At 42.7% G+C, this 21,094-nt stretch overlaps 1 protein-coding gene across 1 annotated transcript in view; it reads left to right on the top strand.

The window, feature by feature from the left end:
* The window catches only part of Slc17a6 (solute carrier family 17 member 6), a 40,660-nt gene that overhangs the window by 4,458 nt on the left and 15,108 nt on the right, over positions 1–21,094 (top strand). Inside the window, exons 4-7 of the mRNA XM_016008514.3 lie at positions 615–733; positions 17,194–17,308; positions 18,409–18,496; positions 19,839–19,925. Of these exons, the coding sequence (XP_015864000.1) occupies positions 615–733; positions 17,194–17,308; positions 18,409–18,496; positions 19,839–19,925 (409 nt within the window). The remainder of the gene's footprint in view (positions 1–614; positions 734–17,193; positions 17,309–18,408; positions 18,497–19,838; positions 19,926–21,094) is intronic.

The following is a 21,094-nucleotide window of genomic DNA, read 5'->3' as shown; positions in this document are numbered from 1 at the left end:
AGTGTGGTCTGGGTGGAGTCAGGACTTGACATTCACACTGCTCTGAAACAGAACCTTAAACAGTGCCCTCACCACCACCACATAACTTGTCCAAACTCCCTGGGAGACTGTCCCCAAACCTTTTTGTCCTGCTCACCCAGATTTGGTGGGCGGGGGAACCTTTCCAACCCCTTCTAGCCTTCTTTCCCTTGCGAGCGTCTTGCGGGTTGTATTACATTCTGGGAGTCAGTCCACTACTGCATTCTTACGGGTTGGCAACAGCCAAAAGGACCTTAACCAATATTCTTTTGGGAGAGTCCGACTGTCTGCTTCTAAGATTCCTCCACCAATTGAGGAGGTCCCAGGCTCACTGACAGCAGTCCAGTCCGCAAGGAAGCCCGAGAGCCAGTACTTCATTGTGAATCACAACACCTTTTTAAAAGGAGACCCTCTTGTCGGAAGCAATTTTGTTACAAAACGAAAATTAAGCCCCTGACCTAAGTATCGCAGAAAATGCTCTACATGTTTAAAGGTTCATGGCACACAAACCACCGAAAGGGAATTGTGTGCACTGACTCTGCCTTGCCCCCCCCCCTGACCTGTTGTTTCTTTGTGGTTCTCCTCTGTTCCTACAGAAAGCCAAATTCAACTGGGACCCTGAAACCGTGGGGATGATTCATGGCTCGTTCTTCTGGGGGTACATCATCACCCAGATCCCGGGTGGATATATCGCATCGCGGCTGGCTGCCAACCGGTAATACTATGAGAGTCTGTGGTTGGGTCTCCCCGCTCGCTCGCGTTAGCGCGGGTTCCAGACCTCTCTAGGGAATTTGGAAACTCCCCGGGGGCGTCTCCTAGTCTCTGGACACGCCTTCTAGGCCGTAGCGCTGCAGGCTGCGCCCTCCCGAGCTGAAAGGGCTCGGGTTCTTCACGACCTTCGCACCAGCGTAGGCCACTCTAGGCCACTCCAAACAGGCTTGTTAGAGAAGCAGCCCCAGTACCTTAGAGTAGGGTGCACGCGTGGGGGGATGGGGAGAGTTGGGGGTGGTGCGGTGTCTGTGTTGGATACTGCAAAAATGAGGCAATGCTCTAAGGAGCACAGGTGGGAGGGAAGGGGAGTGCCCAGATAGCTGACCCTTGTGGTGCGGACCTCCGACAGGGCGCGTGAAAGGCTAGCCCCCGACCCAGCCCATATGGTGTTGTGAGCCGGAAGGATTTGTTTCTATGGAGGCAGGCGGGATCTAGGGCTCCACGGGTGCGATTCCACCTGTTAATGAGCTTTGTGCTTAGGGGCGGGAGTGAGCTGAGCGGCTCAGCTGTGTCCCGCGGCCTCCGGCCTTCAAGCCTGCAGCGGTGGCGGGAGCCGAGGTCCTAGGGCCAGCTTTCAGGGAGCACCCCTCCTCCAAGATCCACCTACAGAGACGTCCGCTGCATAAAGACATGTGGGTGGAGATACCAAGGAGCAGGGCATGACGACCGGAGGACGAGAGAGATTTCTGCTTGCTTTACTGAGTGTATTTTAATGAAAAATAAACCCAACAAAACTAAACCTCCCTCTTCGGGTCTGAACCCAGGCTAAGCACTGTTTCCTCCCGGGCTCTGCGGCTTGCAGATCCCAAATAAAGATTCGGGGCCTTTCTTCAGAACCCTGGCGTGTAACATCTCCCCTCCTGCCCAACCCCAGTAAATGTTTGGGAACTGGAAGTGACCGGCACTTGCAAGTCAGCAACTAGGGTTCTTTCCATCCTGTCTTCTCCCCAGCACTCACCTGCATCTCCTGGCCCCATTCCCGTGCTTAGCCTCCAATGCAGCCGGAAGAGGCTGACGTCTCCAGGCCTTTAGTAGAATTCTTGGAATTTTATTTTAGGCATTTAGATGGTAAAATGAAGATCTCAGGGCGGCTTATCAAAATGCCAAAGGGAGAGCGCAATAGATTAGTTAGAATGTCTTTTCTACAAGGGGTGAGGACACCCAGCACTCCGACCCAGAAGGTAGCTTTCTTTCGGTAAAATGAAACAAGATTAAAAGATTAGCTAGGTAAAAAGCCCAGTTTTATGGGCTTAATAAGGAAAAATTTAGTATTAGGAAGAAATTTTTAAAGAAAATATTAAGTTCGTTGACGCTTAGTGATTAAGAACACCTAGCAACATTCTGGGTTTTCCCAAATCTCTAATAAATGGTTTCCCCCCAAATTATTGCTTAAAAAGATATATTTTCCCGAAAGATACTCTAAATATGTACATATGAAATATTTTTAAACCAGGAAAAAAATCAACAGGGAATTCACCAACAAATGAATCAACAAATAATTCCAAATGATATCAAAAAATCTCAACTCGATGTCATAATTACGATAGCCTTGCCTTTAAGAGTTGTGATGGTCTGAGTTCACCGCTTGCCAAAAGCTAAGGGCTAACATGCTCCTGCCAGGAAGGAACACCAAGGATTCCAGTCTTCCCCCTTTGTGAGAGCAGAAAGACAGGTTTTCCTGATTTCTTTTTCTTTTTCTTTTTTAATGCATACTTATTGCTTAAAATGACGAGCCGCTGACTAGGTAGCTGGGATGCTTTCCTCAAAGGAAAAACTTGGAAGCTTTAGAAGTCTAATTTGGGTCGAATTCTTGTTACCTTTAGACATATTTTCAAAAGAGAGACTCAATACCTCCAACCATGATATTTTAACCCTTCCAGCCTGAAAAAAAATGATAAATGTAGTAAACATGAAGACACAGATTTAGAGAGACCCGCACCCCAGAGTTTCGACACACTCTATTCAGTTTTCTAGCATAACAAACCTAAGCCTCGGTAAGTTTCCTGTGAAAATAGGTCAAAGTGCGTGGACATTTTTTTTTCTGCTGGTAAGAGCCTTATTGGCTCAAAAAGGGGAAGCAAAAACCTATCTTAAGAGAAGATGACCAAAATCATAAATAATGCAGCCACCCAGATGCGTCTGTTTTAAATATGTTTTGAATGTTCAGCTGGCGTTAGAAACTGTAAGTAGGATTTTTGTCCCAGAAGGCTTTCTACACACGAAAACATGAGACTCTTGTAGAACTGATTGGGAAAAATGAGTATCTCCTGTTATTTTCTCTTTCCAGAAATAGCAAAACACCACGGGGCAGGTCTCCGCGCCTAGAGACTTGCCAGCCTGTTCATTCACGCTGCTCCTCCTAGTAGGCTGAGATTCATTCCCCTGGGGCACCCGGAGCAGCTTCTTTTCCCTTTTGCTGCAAAGAGGCTCTTTGGAATGTGTTTGCTGTTGCTGTTAGGGGGGAAGGAGGTGTGTGGAGACAGCTCCTGGGGGTGGGAGGGGGCGGGGAGGTGCAGAAGGGCTCCTAACTCCGCTCTCCGCTCATTTCTCCACGGAAAACAAACAGCCCATTGGATGTCTCCATTTTGTTGATAAGTGACAACAGCTTCGCTCTTGGTCGGGATTCAGATGCTGGGTCATTTTATTGACCAAATTCTAAGTATTTTTCTGTCCTGTTCATTAAGAGGAGTTGCTGAGGGAGCCAGGAGGGAAGGAATTCGGTTCAATGGAGTACTTCTTACACTTCTCTCTGTTTTTCCTTGAGTCACCGCTCCTAGTGGTGGGAAGACTTTAGTCACCTCTATGGAGGGCTTTAAGGTTGGATTTCAATGGATTCCTTTTAAAATCTGCGACGTTTTAAGATGAGAACATATTTAAAACAGGGATAAAAATGTTGGAGCAAATTGATTTTCTTCTAAATAGTACAGGACACATGAGTCTCGGAGTAGTTTAGATGCTTACATATATGGCGCTGCCCAGGACTGTATTTGTCCTGTATCTAGGGTATTGTAAGGGGCCGTGGCACGTCATTAATTACAGGGACATAACAGGTTTTTGTTTGTTTGGCTGGTTTGTTTTTTTTTTGGGGGGGGGATTGTTTGTTTGTCTGTTTGTTTTGCAAGACATAACTAAAAAAGGCCAAAGAAATTTGGTGGATATGTTTCAATGTTTAACAATGTAATTATACGTGCCAATATTATTGAAACACTTTTTAAAAGTTCCCCTACCTGTCCTATCCTTTCCATCTCTCGCCACAGTATACCCACCAGCAGGAGCACAGGCTATCTTCTTTTTCTCTTGGTCTAACACCTTCTCCCCCTCCCCATGGGTGTTAGCTACATCATTGCAGGGTCTTATCTGTGCTTCCTTTTGGTTTGTCTTTTATGCTGACATTGCTACCATCTTGAAGGTTGCATGACCATCATGCATCTTTGGCTAGAGAAATAAATCAAGATTCATTCTCCAGAGTCAAACCTTATGACTTCAAAATCCTGAATATGCTGCTTAATAACTTTGGGACACAAAAGTCTTCCCTCTTTTGTCTTCTTGTCAAAACCGAAGTACTGACTTCATTTTGCTGTTCTGGAAGCTAAACGAGAGGGTGCAGCAATATGTAATTGCTGGCTGCTGCCATTTGTTACTGACACAACCCTAAATTTAAAAAAAAAAATGAAGGAAGGAAATACTCTCCCATCATTGACCTTATTTGTCGCAAAATTCACTTTGGCTATTTCCACTGTGGCAGCAACATCCATATTCATGTGTTGCGTTTCTGCTTTAAGAATCCATTCTCCTAAACTGATTATTTAGAATTAAATGATTGTTCACTAAAATTATACAAATTTCATTTCAAAGGCTTAAAATAGCTGTTTTTAATATGGGAGTTTTAGTCAAACATGTAGAGAGTGCTGGAAACTCTGTGCATTTTTGTCTTTGAGTTCTAGTCTGGTATAAACACATCTAGAGAAAGTCATTGAAGTTGGGGGTCAGACTTCTGCTTGGAAAACTGAAGACATTTCCCTCTCCTGTCCTCTAAGAAAGATCACTCCACAGTGCATCATTTGTCTTTTGTAGGCATTTCTTGTCTTTATAACTTGACTTATGCTGCAGAAAAAAAAGTTTCAATTTCTAAAATGTTCATTTGGCTAAGCGATAGTGAGCTATACTTCCTTGCAGCCTGGTCTTCTCTTCTGATGGGAGATCCTGTTAAAGCTGGACAGAGTTCATCCAGCCCAACTCTCCCATCTTACAGAATTGAGCAAGAAATACAAAGTCAGCAAGGTGGTGATTTTTTTCTAGGTTGCAAAGGGACCCTGTCTAGAGCTCAGGCTCCTGCAGTGCAGGACTACAAGCTAATTCTATACCAGGGAGTGTAGTGTCTCTGCTTACCAGGGAGTGTAGTGTCTCTGCTTACCAGGGAGTGTAGTATCACTGCTTACCACGGTGTGCTCCATTGTGAAGTTCCCTTGCAGCAGCAGGCTGAGCCATCTGCTCCTTGAATGAAGGACTCCAATCTGTCATGCCTCAAATCCAGGGGATAAATTCATGAATTAGGGATCACAAGCCCAAGGGATGCTTAGATATGTCTTTTGTTGTTGTTGTTATTTTTGTTTTTGTTTATTTTCTTTTTGAGTAGAAGAAGCGTGCACGCGCGCGCGCACACACACACACACACCATGTGTGTGTGTGTGTGTGTGTGTGTGTGTGTGTGTGTTTCTCTCTGTGTATATGTGTCTGTGTTTCTCTGTGTGTCTCTAGTGTGTCTCTCTCTGTGTCTCTAGTGTGGCTCTGTGTGTGTGTCTGTGTGTGTGTGTGTGCTGTGTCGGTGTCTCTCTATGTGTCTCTCTAGTCTCTCTCTCTCTCTCTCTCTCTCTCTCTCTCTCTGTGTGTGTGTGTGTGTGTGTGTGTGTGTGTGTGTGTGTGTGTGTGTGTGTCTGGGTATCTTGGTGTCTAAACTCCTTTGCCATAGTGTGAATCTGTTCTTTTCTCTGAAGAGCTGGACTTGACAACGGCTCAGAGGACTGGTGGAAGTTCTACCAAAGCACAGAGGCATTTTGTTCTTTTGCTCCCCTCTTACTTATCCCTTTGCCCAGCTGGGCTCCTGGAAGACTGCAGCATGGCTAGAAGAAATTTAGACCTTTTATATGCAAAAAAGAAAAGATCCCCCCTTGGGATGGTGACTAATATAACTCCATTCATTTTCTTAATATAAAAGAGGCAGGAATATATAGCAAAAAGATGAAAATACCAAATGCATGTTTTAGAATTCTTTACCATTGTGCATTCTCCTTTATAATAATAAAATAGTTAGGTAGATTTTTCCGGCTTTCCTGATTCTAAAAAATGTTTTGTTAGTTTGATTTTTAGAAAGAGAAGAATGACATTTTTAGCATTAACAACTTCACATTGCCTTGGATCTAGATTTTTGCTAGTTTTTCCTCCTAAGAAATCAAGCATCAAAGGTACATTCAACTAATATATCAGAATGAGCTCTGGGAATGAATTCCTACAATCTGACACCAAATGTACATAGTCACTCTAACCCATATCTCTATCTATGTATGCATCTCCTGGTGTCTGCTTTCTTTTTTATCATCTATTTCTATCTTTCATCCAACTATCTATTACCTACCATCTATATCTAACATTTATCTGTCTCTCTCTTCCTGTGTGTCTACTTACCCTTTCATTGCAATGTCAAACTCCAGATGCGGTTTCTTAGCCCTCCGTGAGAAATATTTTCAATCTCTTCTGCATGAGAAAATCGTTCAGGCTTCAAGCGTAAAGCTTGCTGCAGGGGTCCACCATCCTCAGTGGTGGAAGTGGTTTCTAGGTACCCAGTCTTTTGGGGCCAAAGGTTAGCTTTTCTATCTCACTCACCTACTAGCCTATCACATGCCTAGCTGCTTTGCCATTGTGGGCCCAATAGGTTAGGTACCTGGGGTAATGGAACCTTTTATTATTTTTTCTAACAAAAGAAAATACCCTTTACCACAAGATGAATGATGAAAAGATAGGCTGGAGGGGGAGGAGTCTCCAAGGACTTGCACATGCTTTGCTGACAGAGGCTTTTCTTTCTCTCCATTCTGCAAACCCCTCACCCCCTCCCAGCAGCTCTGGCTTCTACAGTGCACCATGCTGCCGCTGCACTGCAGCTCCTGGGTGGTGTGGGGAGGGGGAGCGGGGAGGGTTTTGCAGGAAAGTCAGGTAGGCAGCTGGTAGCATAATTCTCCCGCTGCCTTATGCCACCATTGGGGCAGTCTAATTTCTCTGTCGTGAGTGATGAAGTCATTTTTACAACTTAATGATGTACCAAGGGACCCAGAGGGCTGCCTCCAGCCTGTGCAATCCTTTTTTTTTTTTTTTTTTTTTTTTAATATGGAGACAGGCATCAGATGTGACAAAGGGAGGTGCCCAGGCCCTGATTTGATTAGATTAAATAGATTAAAACTGCCTGAATCCGTCTATTCTTGCAAACTCTGCAGGAGGGAATTAGTCCCACACCTGGGGTGAGAACAGGACTCTCCTCTTAAGTGACAAGCCTTACCCAAATGGCAACGAGTTGATTGACTTAGGGAAGATGGATGTCCTCTGCATGGGTGACAAACCACCAGCTTTCCTGTCTGCAGGGCAAATCTTTCTGGGGTGCAAGTGATTCTCCAGGGTGTTGGGGGCAGGAGATCACAGAAATGTGTACAACTGAGAAATTTACATCTCCCTCCTGGCAGCTGAGGTGCATGTCAATCATGCATGGGTCATCTATGATGTAGGTATTGTTTGCATCTCCAAAGTTTCCATTCTCCTGAGGGGCAGAGAGTCTCCTCTTATTACTCATAATCCAGTCCTGCACATGACTGTAGAATGTGTGACCATTTCATGCATAAGAAAAAATGGAATGTGGGGGAGGGGCTGGGAGGAGTTGGGGGAAGGGAAAGAATATGATCAAAATGTTTTGGGTAAAATTCTCAAAAATTTAACAAGTTTTTTTAGAAAAGAGAAGAAACAATAGTGTGTGTCTGTATGCCTGTGTGTATGTGTGTCTGTGTGTGTGTTTGTGTGCCTGTGTATGTGTGTGTGCCTGTGCCTGTGTGTGTGTCTGTATGCCTCTGTGTGTGTGTCTGTGTGCCTGTGTGTGTCTGTATGTGTGTGTGTGTGTGTGTGTTTGTATGCCTGTGTGTGTGTGTCTGTGTGCCTGCGTGTTCACATGTGTGACATGGAAGTGAAGCCCAATAGAAATTAGCCCTTCACTTGAAAGGACTCAAAGAATTCATTTTTTTTTCGTGTTATTTGAGCTAAGGAAACAATAAGGAAACCAAATTTAAGTTGTTTTTATATAATTTGTCATTTTGAAAAACAACTATAATGAGCAAATACCCTCATTTTTGTTATAGATTCTCATACTGTTCTTTGAAAACATAAGAGCACCCATAAGTTTCTAACGCTTTTATAGATCAATAAAAATAATAGATTACATATTAGTTGATAAGTTTCATTCCATGTTGCTCCAATTCAATTTCTAACAGCCATTATCTGACTCACAACCACACCATGTGTGGCTTCCTCTCTTAGAAGCTGACTGTGGGCTGTCAAAAAGAGGTCGAAACAACACAAAATGCCTGTCCACTTTAGATCCATCTCCCTACTTCCTATTTCAGAAATTTATTTAGTAAAGGAAGTGCTTTCGTTCATTGCTGAAATGTGTACTTTATTGGAAGCTTTTATTTACAGTTTAGAGATTACAGTATATATTTAAATATGTGATAGTAACATAACACATTTTTACATGCTATGGAGAAATGATTTTTACAATTCAAAAACTAAAAATGAACCAAACTGACAAGCATTCATTTCAGATAAATTTTCTTATTTTAGAAAATACTTTTTTTAAAAAAATTCTGCATTTTTTTAAAAGATTTATTTATTTATTATGTATACAAAAGAGGGCGCCAGATCTCATTACAGATGGTTGTGAGCCACCATGTAGTTGCTGGGAATTGAACTCAGGACCTCTGGAAGAGCAGTCGGTGCTCTTAACCTCTAAGCCATCTCTCCAGCCCTAGAAAATACTTTTAATATGAAGTTGAATATTTCTTTTCCTTCACGCTCACATAGAGAAAAAGACAGTCAAACTTAATTTAATTTCTTTATTAAAAAGGACTACTAAGCAAACAAAAAGGAGTACTAAGCCCTTGAATATATATCCAGATTCAAAGATTAATTTATAAATATGCAGCTGGTGAGTCATATTACCTGAAAATTCTTCTGTAACACCAATTCATTAAAATATTCTTAGATAACTGTCTTGTTTGGAGTTGTGAAATGCATTTGGTCTATGGAAAAACATTGAAAGCATACCTTAAAAACTTAAAAACAAGAAACTTAAAAACACCAAGATTGTGAAAGTCGGTGGGCAAGCACTAAGAACCTGCACAAGGGTCTGAGGATGCCCGGCAGTGATGTCACTTAATGTAAACAACGAAGAAGGAAAGAGACTTCCCAGCTGAATCAAACAGGACAAGAGTCTAGTTTTTCAGGAACTGGAGAGAGAGATGGCTCGGAAATACGAGCACCTCTGTTCCTGCAAAGCACATGGGTTTGGCTCCCAGCATCAACACTTAGCACATCAAGATGATCAGTAATTCCAGCTTCAGGTCATCTGCCTGCCTCTAAGGGCTTCTGCACATATGCCAAGCACAGAGACTCCCGTAGGCACACACACTTAAAAATCATCCATAAATTCCTCTTTTAAAAGACTCTAGCTCTTAGACAGAAGCAAGGAAAAGGGACATCAGCCCCTCTGAGTTGAAGCACAGGAGCTCTGGCAAGCGGAAGCCAGTGAGTGTGGCCCAGGAACTTTCCAGGCCTGTGACTGGTGACTTAGCAGCAGGATTTACCTCCTTCTACACAGTGTGGAGGGCTTCAGGAGGGTAGGAAGGGAAAGGAATTTGGTTTACAAACCATGTTCCTAATTGTTATGCTTTTCCTCCAGAGGAACACATGGACTTAGAGGCAAATACAACTGTCTACATCACTTTGTGTTTTTGTCTTCCTTCCTCACAATGACCCTGTCTGATGAGAATTTGGACACTTCATTTGTTCACGAAGGAAACAAGCATAGAGTTAGCTGAGTTCCTTTGCACAACACGACCAAGGAGTAAGAGATGGAGCCAAGTGTGACCCTAGGAGGTCTGATTTCAAAATGATGCTTTTTGCTAATCACACTGCTCCTATTAACTTAATTGTGTGGTCTGTTTGCTGTTGTGATTGTTTTGAAACAGAGTCTCAGTATGTAGATCAGGCTGGCCTTGAACTCACAGTGGTCCTTCTGCTTCTGCTGCCTGAGTGTGGGATTAAGGGCTTGTGTCACCATTTCCAGCTTATATAGACTTCTTTGAAATGTATGTCCTGTGTATGTGCGTGTGTGTGTGTGTGTGTGTGTGTGTGTGTGTGTGTGTGTGTGTGTGTGTGTTTGAGAGAGAGAGAGAGAGAGGATTAAAGAATAAATGAATTAAGACAGTAAGACAGGTGGAGGGTTACAGAGCAGCGCTATCCACTTTCAAATATCATTATTTCCTGTCATGTATGTTTGAGGGACTATGGGGCACAGATTAAGAGACTAATGGATCTCAATCGATGCAGTGTTACTTAATGGAAAATAGTATTCCCACTACATTTGTCCCATGCACTTTAAGCATCTAGAACTTCAGTAGGACATGAAAGCACTGTGCATTTTGCAGTCATTGAAAATAACATTACCTGATTAGGGTAAAGTTGTCATGGAAAGAACAGGTTGAGAATGGCAATTTCCTGAACAGCATTGTCCTCTTCCGTAACATGGTCATTTAATCATCACGGTACTCCCTGACTGGAACTTTCATGTTTACGTTTACAGGTACAAAAAATGAGGCCTAGAAATGTCAGTGGTAACCACTCACCCAAGGGTGTCCTCTGTAAGAAACTAGTTTGTATTTGAATTCGTTCACTGTAACTACTGAATTGGTGTTCTTTCTAAAAAGATTTATTTTTCTCTATTTGTGTACACTCATACCTACATGGGCTAGAAATGGTGTCAGATCCCCTGAACCCGGAGTTACGGTATTTGTCAGCACCAGCATGGATGCTGGGTACTGAACTCAGGCGCTCTGGAAGAACATCAAGTGCTCTTTACCACTGACTTGTGTCTCCAGCTCCATATTTAATTGGCACAGTGTCAGGTTGTATAAATGTCTCGAGCATGCTTGCTGTTTGGCCATTCTGACTAGCAGCATAGGCAAAATCAGGCTGAAAATTTTGGTTCTTGGTCCTCTTTTACTCTAGGTTAGTTTTGTATCTTGAAGACAGCTCAGTCAGTAAAGTGCTTGCTGCTTGCAACAGGACCTGTGTTTGATCCCCAGAACCCATGTAAAAATGCTAGGTGTGGTGGTAGGCTCTTGTAAACCCAACACTGGGGAGGCAGAGACAGGTGGATCCCGGGAGCCTGCTTGTTGGCCATGTGGCCTAGCCTACACAGTGAGTTCTAGGCTGTTTCTTGTTGCTGGAGGGCTTCTCTCCAGGTTCCCCAAGCCCCGCAGTCCCACAATCCACTTATAAAATAATCACTCAGGCGCTTATATCACTTATAAACTGTATGGCCATGGCAGGCTTCTTGCTAACTGTTCTTTTATCTTAAATTAACCCATTTTTATAAATCTATACCTTGCCACATGGCTGGTGGCTTACCAGAGTCTCTACATGCTGCTTGTCCTGGCGGTGGCTGCAGTGTCTCTCCCTCCTTCTTCCTGTTTCCCCAATTCTCCTCTCTCTTTGTCCCGCCTATACTTCCTGCTTGGTCACTGGCCATCAGTGTTTTATTTATATAGAGTGATATCCACAGCAGTTTCTGTCTCATGAAACAGGGATATCTCCTGCAGAATGACGCCCCAGGTTGTTCTCTGGCCTTCATATCAATGTACATCTGTGTGCACAGGCACTCACAGGCACACAATCACACACAGACATGACATCTTTCATTCCAGTGTGTGTTGCTGTTTTCCCTTGTTTCTGCCCTCTGTGAAGAAAGAAAGGCCCATACTGTGGGTCTTCTTTTGTTGGGACTGGGGTTACTCAATATTGTTAAACCAGTGGCTCTCAGGGCAGGACCAGCAAGATCACCGGGATTCTGAGAAATGCAGTTCTCAGGTCCACACATTCCCACGGCATCTGAAACTGAGCCTCAGAATTTACTTTAGCAAGTCCTTCCCCCAACATTACGCTGGCTGGCGTGTAGGTGCCTCAGTGCTAAACTGTTCTTGGCATGTAACTTCTTTTCCCAGTCAGCTCTACACCTACCATTTCTTTATGGAAATCTAGACTTTCATTACAAAAATCAACTGCATTCATAATGATCTGCTCTGACTGATAGTGACGTCAAGATGTCCTTAGAACTTCATCAGGGACAGTTCTGCATGTGGGGGGGGGGCGGATATGCTAGACTCCGATCTCACTCTCCACTGCTGCTACCACCTACCTCTCAATAAGGCTGTTGTTTGTCAAAGGTTATGTTAACTTCTTCTCTGCTTCCGGCGCTTTTGGTATTAGCGCATCACTGCTGCTCTGATGATAGAATTGAGTTTAGTGACAGGATGTCTGAATTCTACAAACAGACCCAGCAAGTGTAAGGCATCATTCTCAGCTTTCTGTCGTTATGACCTGGGGAGCTGTTAAGGCTCTCTGTGTGCTAACTGTACCATGTCCAGGAGGGCCAGCAGTAGCAGCTTTCTTTAAAAAAATCCTATTTGTTTATTTGAGGAGGAGTGTGCCATGGTGCACATGTGAAAATCAGAGCACAACTTGTGGAAGTTAGTTCTCTTTTCCTAACATGTGAGTCTCAGGAGTCAAAGACAGGTCATCAGTCTTGGCAGCATGTGCCTTTACCCTCTGACCTGTCTCTATGGCCCCAGGAGTATCTTTTGAATGTCATTTGTCAATGGGTTAAAGTGAGAATCTAGAGCTGATTCACACATTCCTTTCCATAATTGACTGGCTCTCATTGGTGGATACATTTTTGTGCGCCAGACACCTGACGTTCATTTTGAACAACCTTAGGAGCTACGTCAGCACACTTAGTTCCATGCTTGCCTTCTACATGATAATACTCCTCAAGTGCTTAGGATGCACTCAACACCCTTCTGTGTGCATTGTGTATAGTCACAAATCTACAGCACTGAGCCTGTTAACACTCATGTTTTGAAGGCAGTGAATTAATCACAGAACCTTGCACAAGCTGCCTTAGGTCTGTCTCTTGGTAACAATGCAAAGGTGACTTTTGAACCCAGACCCTGTGAGGTTCTTAACCATGGCACAGTGCTGATCTTTTATTTTAGTCACTACATGGTTGCTTTTTATTTATCAACCTGTGATTGTTGAGTACATATTAATTTCATATACACAGAGTTATTGCTGTGACTCTCCACACAAGCATCCAATGTGCTTTGTTGCTCTTCAGAGTGCCTTTTACCTCTGCCTTCTGCTGCTCTTCCTCCTCACAGTTCTTGTTATACTATCGACTCTTCTGTACCTTTTTATTTTGTCACAGTTGTTTGAGGATTTTGTACAGTGTACTTCGATCATATTGTCGTCTTCCCCTAACTTCTTCCCAGATCCATTGCCTCTTCCACACCTAAAGACACACCAAAAGAGTACCAGCTTTGTGTTCCCTTTCTCCCAAACCATCAAGTCCAACTTGTGCTGCCCATACACTCACAGGTGTATACCCTTCCACTGGGAGTGCGGGCAACCTAGCATGGGATCCATCTTTAAAGAAAACTGATTCTCCCGGTCCAGCAGCTACTAAGTGCCAATAGTTCCTCAGTTAAGGGTGGGACTTCACACCCAACCCTACCTCCCATACTAGGATTTTGTCTGTCTTGAGCTTGCGAAGGTTTTGTGCATGTTGTCACAATGGCTACGTGCAACTACCTTGTTGTTTTTTGTTTTTGAAAAACATGGTTTCCTTGTAGTCATCCACTATAACAAATCTTCTAAAATTTTGTTTCCACATAGTTGAAAACCTGTAGAAGTTGCTTGTTTCTCTATGTCTGCCTCATTTCTCTTAATGTCTTCTATCTTCATCCAATTTCCTACAAGGGAGATGATTTTGCTCTTCCTACGGCTGAGTCACGGTCCATTGTGCACATACCATCTTTTCTTCGACCTTGCTTTTGTCAGTGGGCATGTGGACTAATTCTGAAGCTCGTCTGTCTTGCATAGTTATGATAAACACATACATAAGTGTCTGCAGGAGTCACTTTTGCATGCTTGCCCCATTTCCTTCAGGTCTATCGCCAGGAGTGGCATAAGGTTCAATCCCAGTGATAGGCAAGGAATCAGAAGCTGGAGAGGTTATCAGCTTGTCTGTCATACGGTTATTAAGTGACAAAGACAGCATATTACAAACATTTATTTGCTTTTTGTATGCCAGCCTTAATCTCCTACCCCCACTATCCGTGGGTTTGGCCATTTGCTTCTGTGATATGAAATTATGATCATTTTTGACCTTCTGGGTCATAGATCTCCAACCTTTCAATTTTAGTAAGCTGTACACTCATTTCACCCTAGGGTCTTAGTCACTCATCCGGTATGATCATTCCAAACTCTGTCACTTGAATGATGTGACAGCCTTGGCCACACCCCCAGCCTCCTGTCCTATCCATGTTCTTCAATCCTCTTCACTCATCATCTGCTCTGTTTCTCTTGGTTCCCTATCCCCTGTACCACATGTTCAGCCATCTTCAACAATGCCATTTTCTGGTCCAGCCATGTGTCCTATAGTGATATTTCAAAGATGGACTGCCTACTGTTTGACTATATTGCTTGAGCTGTGGCCATTCTTCATCTGTGTAGATGTGTTCTCTGTACAATGATAATGCCAACTCATGCAGTTATCAGACGGCATCTGTTAAGCCAGGTAGGCACTTTATAGTACATACACAATACATAATACCATATGTACAGTTGTCCATAATACAACCACTTCCAGTTTTGAGCCCTTATGCTTCATACCTTTCTTTCTTCTTTATTGTATTCCTCTCCAAGACCCAGCAAGAAGACTTTTCTGTGAAAGTTTAGCTTCCTGGTCACCCTCAATAGAGTATGTTTTCCTCTTGTGTTTTTAGACTTTGACAATTGCTGCTTCTAGATTTCTTGTTTTTCTCCTTCCCTCTCCTGGTGCACTATGGTCTTCACTCATGCTCCTTAAATATCAGTAATAGCCTTAACAAAAGAGCAAGGGTACGTTCAAATTTCAGCTCCACTACTTGCTGTCTTCTTGACCAGTCTTTCTGAGGCACTTTCCTTATTTGTAAAATGAGATGAAAAGGAAATCTAACTCAGGCAGTTAGTTCCTCAAAAGATTAGCTGAGTTCACAGAGTTGGAGGCAGTATAGCCAGTGCTCTGAAAATCTTCCTTCCCTATCTGAGCTATATACACTGCTCTATATCCAGCCAAACCAGGGTTTGAAGCAGTGTATACAGGTGAACTGCGGCGAATAGAAAAGCCTCATCAGTCCTGGTAGAACGAAAGCATAAAAGCTTTCCACACAGGGTAAGAATCCTGCTGCTTCAAAATTGAATTACTTTGATACTCATTTGCATAGCAATTATCTAAAATTAAATAAGATCCTAATCTCATTTACCTTCAAAAAGTTTGATACACTTGATCCTAATCAGTCAGAATGAAGTCGACATACTTTCCGAAGCAACGGCAATGATTAGAATAACAGTTGGGGGATGTATAACTTAGATGCATTCGGAGATTGTCATGTGGTTAGAGAATTAGAAACCCTAGAGGCTGAAGGTGGACCCTGCGTTGAGGGACATGTGCAAGGACTGTGTTTCTAGGTATAATATGGGTGAATTAATACCTGTGCTGACCAGATCTTTAGTGGTTGTGGAATTACAGCCTGTGAGTTCTTACCATGGTTCCCCTTAAATAAGCTTTTATTAAAATTATCTCTGATTGTGGTTGGCATTCAGCAAATAGTTCATAACTGATTCCACTTTGGGGCTGATTTTGTCCCCTAAGTGACATTTGGTCATTGCTGCCAACATTTTCTGTTGGGGTTGGCTAGGAGGGAGTATGCCATTGGTATCTGTTGGGTGAAGTTCAAGGATGTAACCAAACATCAGTTCATGCATAAGCCAGCATCTTGCAATTGAGGATTATCGGTAGTTCAGAAGCTGAAACCCCAAACTAATGGAAGGTATAAAACTTCACCTATTTCCCACTAATTTAACGACAGCACTATTTTAAAACTCTTCCCAACAGAAAGAAGGTCATGGCAGGAAGTTATTTTCATAGAAAGTAAATTTAATCCAAATTATCCCCAAAATAGCTACAAGAAGACAAATGCGATAGACAAAGCAGGTAAAATTGTTTACCCCTCCCCAGTCTTAGCACACCATATCATCTTTGACTGCACATGGAGCATGCCTATTCAGCAGCCGTGGCAGAGCAAAGAGGGCACAGAGTGTTTGCATGAGGTGGGACAACCAATCTTCAGTTGGCGGGGAGGGGGAGATGTGGCTGCAGATTTTCAAGAACATTATCTGACCCGATTGTTGACTAACAGTAAGAGAGCTGCTCTTGCTCTTCTGCAGGCCTTCGTGAACTCATTTATCAAATTTCGGTAGCAGGTTAATAATCATCATGGCTCCTTCAGAAATTCAGGTTGTTAAGTGTAATACTAAATACATCTTCAGAAAAATGTAACACCTATGAGGCAACCAGTCCAGACTGAACTGAAAGGTCAAAGTGTGACTTGGTTAACACTTGGGGTTAGGGCCTGGGGAAGAATGTGTTCCTCAAAATTCTCAGCAAGAGACACTGAATATGTGTTTTTATTCTTCAGTATGAGGATTATGGAAGCTTTCAAAAATGGCTAAATTAAATAAGAATTTTACTTGCACAAAATGAAAAAATAACTTGAGCATTTTTACTTCTAATTCTTTCTTAAGTTGTTGTGGATAAATGGTCTTGTCAGTGTACCTGAGACAGAACCTGTTCACCTTTGTATCCCACAATAAAGAAAAAGGAGAAATACAAAAAAAAGAGACTTGACATTGGTACATTAAGTAAGATAAACACCTGCTGTGAGATCTAACCTTGACATGTCTGGAGCATTAAACCATAATTTGGTTTTGGCCCATTCTTGTGTTTCTTGCACACCAAATAATGTATAACTTTCAGATAATTCAAGGATCCATCTATGACAGCAAGGCAATCTATATAAGAATTATTTTATCCTTTTAGGAGAACATCTACTTTAAAACTGGTTGTAGTGTTTCTTAACCACTTAAGTTGACCTGAGGAGTTTCAAGCTGTCTGAGTCATGCTGAGTCGCACTTATTCCCATCTCTGTCTTTCAGGGTCTTTGGGGCTGCAATACTGCTCACCTCTACCCTCAACATGCTAATCCCGTCGGCAGCCAGAGTGCATTATGGATGTGTCATCTTTGTTAGGATATTGCAGGGCCTTGTGGAGGTAAGAACTACAGGGCGGCACCATTTCAACTCTGGAAGAAGCTGAAAGCTGCGAATTTATCTTTGTCTTCATAGATAAATAGATATTAACTGAACTGCATAATGTTAAAATAAAAATGGAAGCGTTGGGAATGTTAGGTGATCAATCTATCTGGTGCGCAAGCCCAGAGCTCCATGCATGTATGCTAAACAGACAAGTGTTCCCTTACCACTTTTTGAAAGACTAATATTTAAATTATTTTTATTATGAGTAGGTAGGTGTGCATGTCTGCATGTGGGTATGAACATGTCAAGGCAGGTACCAGAGGAGGCCAGAGGTACTGGATTCCCTGGAGCTGGAGTCATAGTCTGTTGTGGATAGAGGCAGGGAACCAAACTCAGGTTCAATTTGACTGCCTAGCCATCTCTTCAGCCCCCTTGAGAATTTTATCCTAAATCTCTGCTTTCATTTAATATACTGAAGTGTTTTGTTTAGCATATTCTTAGTCATGTAACTATACAATTGCTTCTTGGTGTAGTATCCTGAAGACTCTGAAGGAATGTCACTTAAAAACCCAAGTATGACCAATGACCTGTCCCTTCTCTACATGGAGTGTGATAGAAATAGACAAATAAGATAAATATAAAAACACCAAGAGGAGTCTTCCTTCTTCCAAAATGGAAAAATATGATAGAATCAAAATTATAGAAAGGTAGTTATTGTTAACGTTAATTTCTAGAAGGCTAAACTCCTATTTACGGTCCTTATATTTGGGGATCGGTCAATGTAGTGCCTCACAAAAGGTGTCCAAATTTCACAAAGTGTTTAGAATCTCAGGTAAACCAATTGGTAGACAGTCTTATCTTCTGCTCTAATAAGAAGAAAGCTAGGGTGAGAGAAAAGCCTGATGGATGGGGGCATCTGAAGAGGCTGTGTGCAGTCATGCCTGGGTAAAATGTCTCAAATGGAATTTCATGGGTTTGGTAAGAGTCTGTTGGTACCAGTTCCTCCCCTCCACCCCCAACCAGTACCATTTGATTAGAATCAGGCTCAGGGAGAAGATGTGCTAACTTCCAAGTGGCCCTGCATTCTAAGTGCCCATGTTTGTTTTCCCACCACAGGGTGTCACCTATCCAGCCTGTCACGGGATATGGAGCAAGTGGGCCCCTCCTTTGGAGAGGAGTAGGTTGGCTACCACCTCCTTTTGTGGTGAGCATTATGTAGCTGTGGTGGCTTAAGAGGAAAAATATGAATAATGATTCAAAATTTGATAAACCCATTTACAAAAGTATTTGGGTTTTGACCACTAGCTTAATTCTGTGATTCTCATTGGCATCTTTAAACCAGCTTTTTATTGTGCTTTGTATTATTTCAGAAGTTGGACCATTTTCAAATATATTAATTTGTAGTTTTATTCTTATTTGTTTACTTTTTATTTTTAAGATAGCTACACAGCAGTGGCTGGCCTGAAACTCCCTATGTAGACCAGGCTGGCCTTGAACTCACGGAAACCTGTCTTCCTTTGCCTCCCCAGTGCTGAGATGAAAGGCATGTACCACCATACATGGCCACCTTTAAAAAATTTCTTTTAGAACCAGATAGGCTGGAAAAGTTCCATTTCAAAATCAGACCAAGAGACAATAAAAATTCACTTTAAACTTCCAAGCTACTATAAATAATGCACCACATAACAAATTATCAACAATATTATTACCTGTAGATACTGATTTGTAAACATTAATAAGGCTTATATCATAGACTTTAAATATCGCAGTTTTTGTCTCTGAGATACTGTTTTCATAATCATTTTTGTCAAGTTTTTTATTTATTTAAAATTTTTCATTTTACATGCCAAGCACAGTTCCCCTCCCTCCCCTTCTCCCGCTCCCCTCCCACCTCTCCTCTACCCCACCCCTCATCCACTCCTCATCAAGGGTAAGACCTCCCTTAGGGAGTCAACACAGGCTGGCATACCAAGTTGGGGGTGGGTCCAAGCCCTCCCCCACAGACAATTTTGATAAGTTTTTAAATGAAAGTAGAAAACGCCATGTGAAGATAAAACTTCATGACTGTGTACAAGATAACACATGCCTTTCTAAAACGATTTTATTATCTTTATCTGATCTGTTGGAGTGTTTGTCTTCATGAACATAAGTGTGCCATCTGTGTGCTGAGTGCCCCCGGAGGGCAGAAAAGAGCACAGCATCCCCTAGAGTCGGAGTTATGGATGGTTGTGAGTCACTGTGTGGGTTCTGGGAACAGAACATAGGACCTCTGCAAGAGCAATAAGTGCTCATAATCATCTCTCCAGTCCACACCCTGGTTACAGTTCTTTAAGTCGGTTGTGTCCTGTCTACCCAGGTGGGATTCAAGATGTGGTCCTGTGGGTTTTGTGTAAGGATGTAGGATGGATATGTTTTGGTGAGGTGGAGTGCATATGCGCGTGTGTGTGTGAAGCTGTTGTGTATTTGTGTGAGCCAATCCTGGTGCACATGAAGAGAAAACTTGTATTGCTCTCACTTATCCTCCTCTTTCGTCCCTTCCGCTCTAGGTTCCTATGCTGGAGCGGTCATTGCGATGCCTTTAGCTGGTATCCTGGTGCAGTACACTGGATGGTCGTCGGTATTTTATGTGTATGGTATGTTGTGTTTGTCTACAGTAGAGTTAAGCAGAGGCTAAGGTGAATATGGTAGCCTACAATGAACAACCATGTTGCTTACTGAGACCCTGATATTGTATGAAGTGATTATGCTTCTGATTGTGGGGAGAATAAGAGGCTCCTGTTTAAAGGATGCTTGGGGTTAAGGAGCTAGCCCCACCTCACCTCTCTTCTCCGCTGTTGTTTCTTGGCCATTTTCCTGATTCTGCCTCCTCAAGCTGAAGGACTGTGGGAGGCAGGAGGATGGTGCTAATTCATCAATCAGTTTTGATACAGCATCATCAGTACTAACCAGTCACAGAAGGAGAAACTAGAGCCCATTGAGTCTGGCTGCCTCTAAATTTGGCCACTTCCATTTGTTCTTGAGCTGAAATAGTCTCAAAATGGTAAATGCATCTTCCTAGAGAATGTTGACAAGTAAGGGCTCTTTGGGTAGTGAAGAGCCCATTGGCAGATTTTTGTCTTTGTGAATGCATTGCAACGTAAGCCATATATGTATTTGCCCCCCTCTCCCCCCTCTGTGTGTGTGTGTGTGTGTGTGTGTGTGTGTGTGTGTGTGTGTGTGTGTGTGTGTGCATCATGTGCATGCCATGGCATGTGTATGGAGGTCGGAGGAACACTTGTAGGAGTCAGTTCTCTCCTTCCACCCTGTGGATTCTGGGAATGGAACTCAGATGTGATAGAAAGTGCCCTCACTTCCTGGACCATCTCTCTGGGCCCCTAGAGAGAACTTTTCCATTAGGTTTTCACAAGTGTCTGTGATTCAATACACTTTGTACTTTGTATGGCTACTTGCTGCCCTGATTTGGCTTAGTTTATGGCTTACTTGAAGATATGATGGGGCTCTAAAGTCATAGACACATCTCAGATGTTAGCTGTTTCTTTACATTGAAAAGGAAGTTTTCTAAAGAGAGAAAGAAAGGGGATGGGATTGGGTGGGTGGGAAGGTGGAGAAGATCTGGGAGGAGTTGGGGGAGTGGAAACTATCATCAGAAAATTATTTTAAATAAAAATATATTTTAAAAAGAAAAGAAATGCTAATTTAAGTAAGCCATTATGTCTCCTTGAATCTCATTTTATATTTATCATTGAAGACGAATCAGGGGATAAGCATTAGATATTTGAACAATCATACCAAGCAAGCTTGC

This window comes from Peromyscus maniculatus, chromosome 1 (genome assembly GCF_049852395.1).
Source record: "Peromyscus maniculatus bairdii isolate BWxNUB_F1_BW_parent chromosome 1, HU_Pman_BW_mat_3.1, whole genome shotgun sequence".
NCBI lineage: Eukaryota > Metazoa > Chordata > Mammalia > Rodentia > Cricetidae > Peromyscus > Peromyscus maniculatus.
This window is presented reverse-complemented; position numbering and strand designations above follow the sequence as displayed.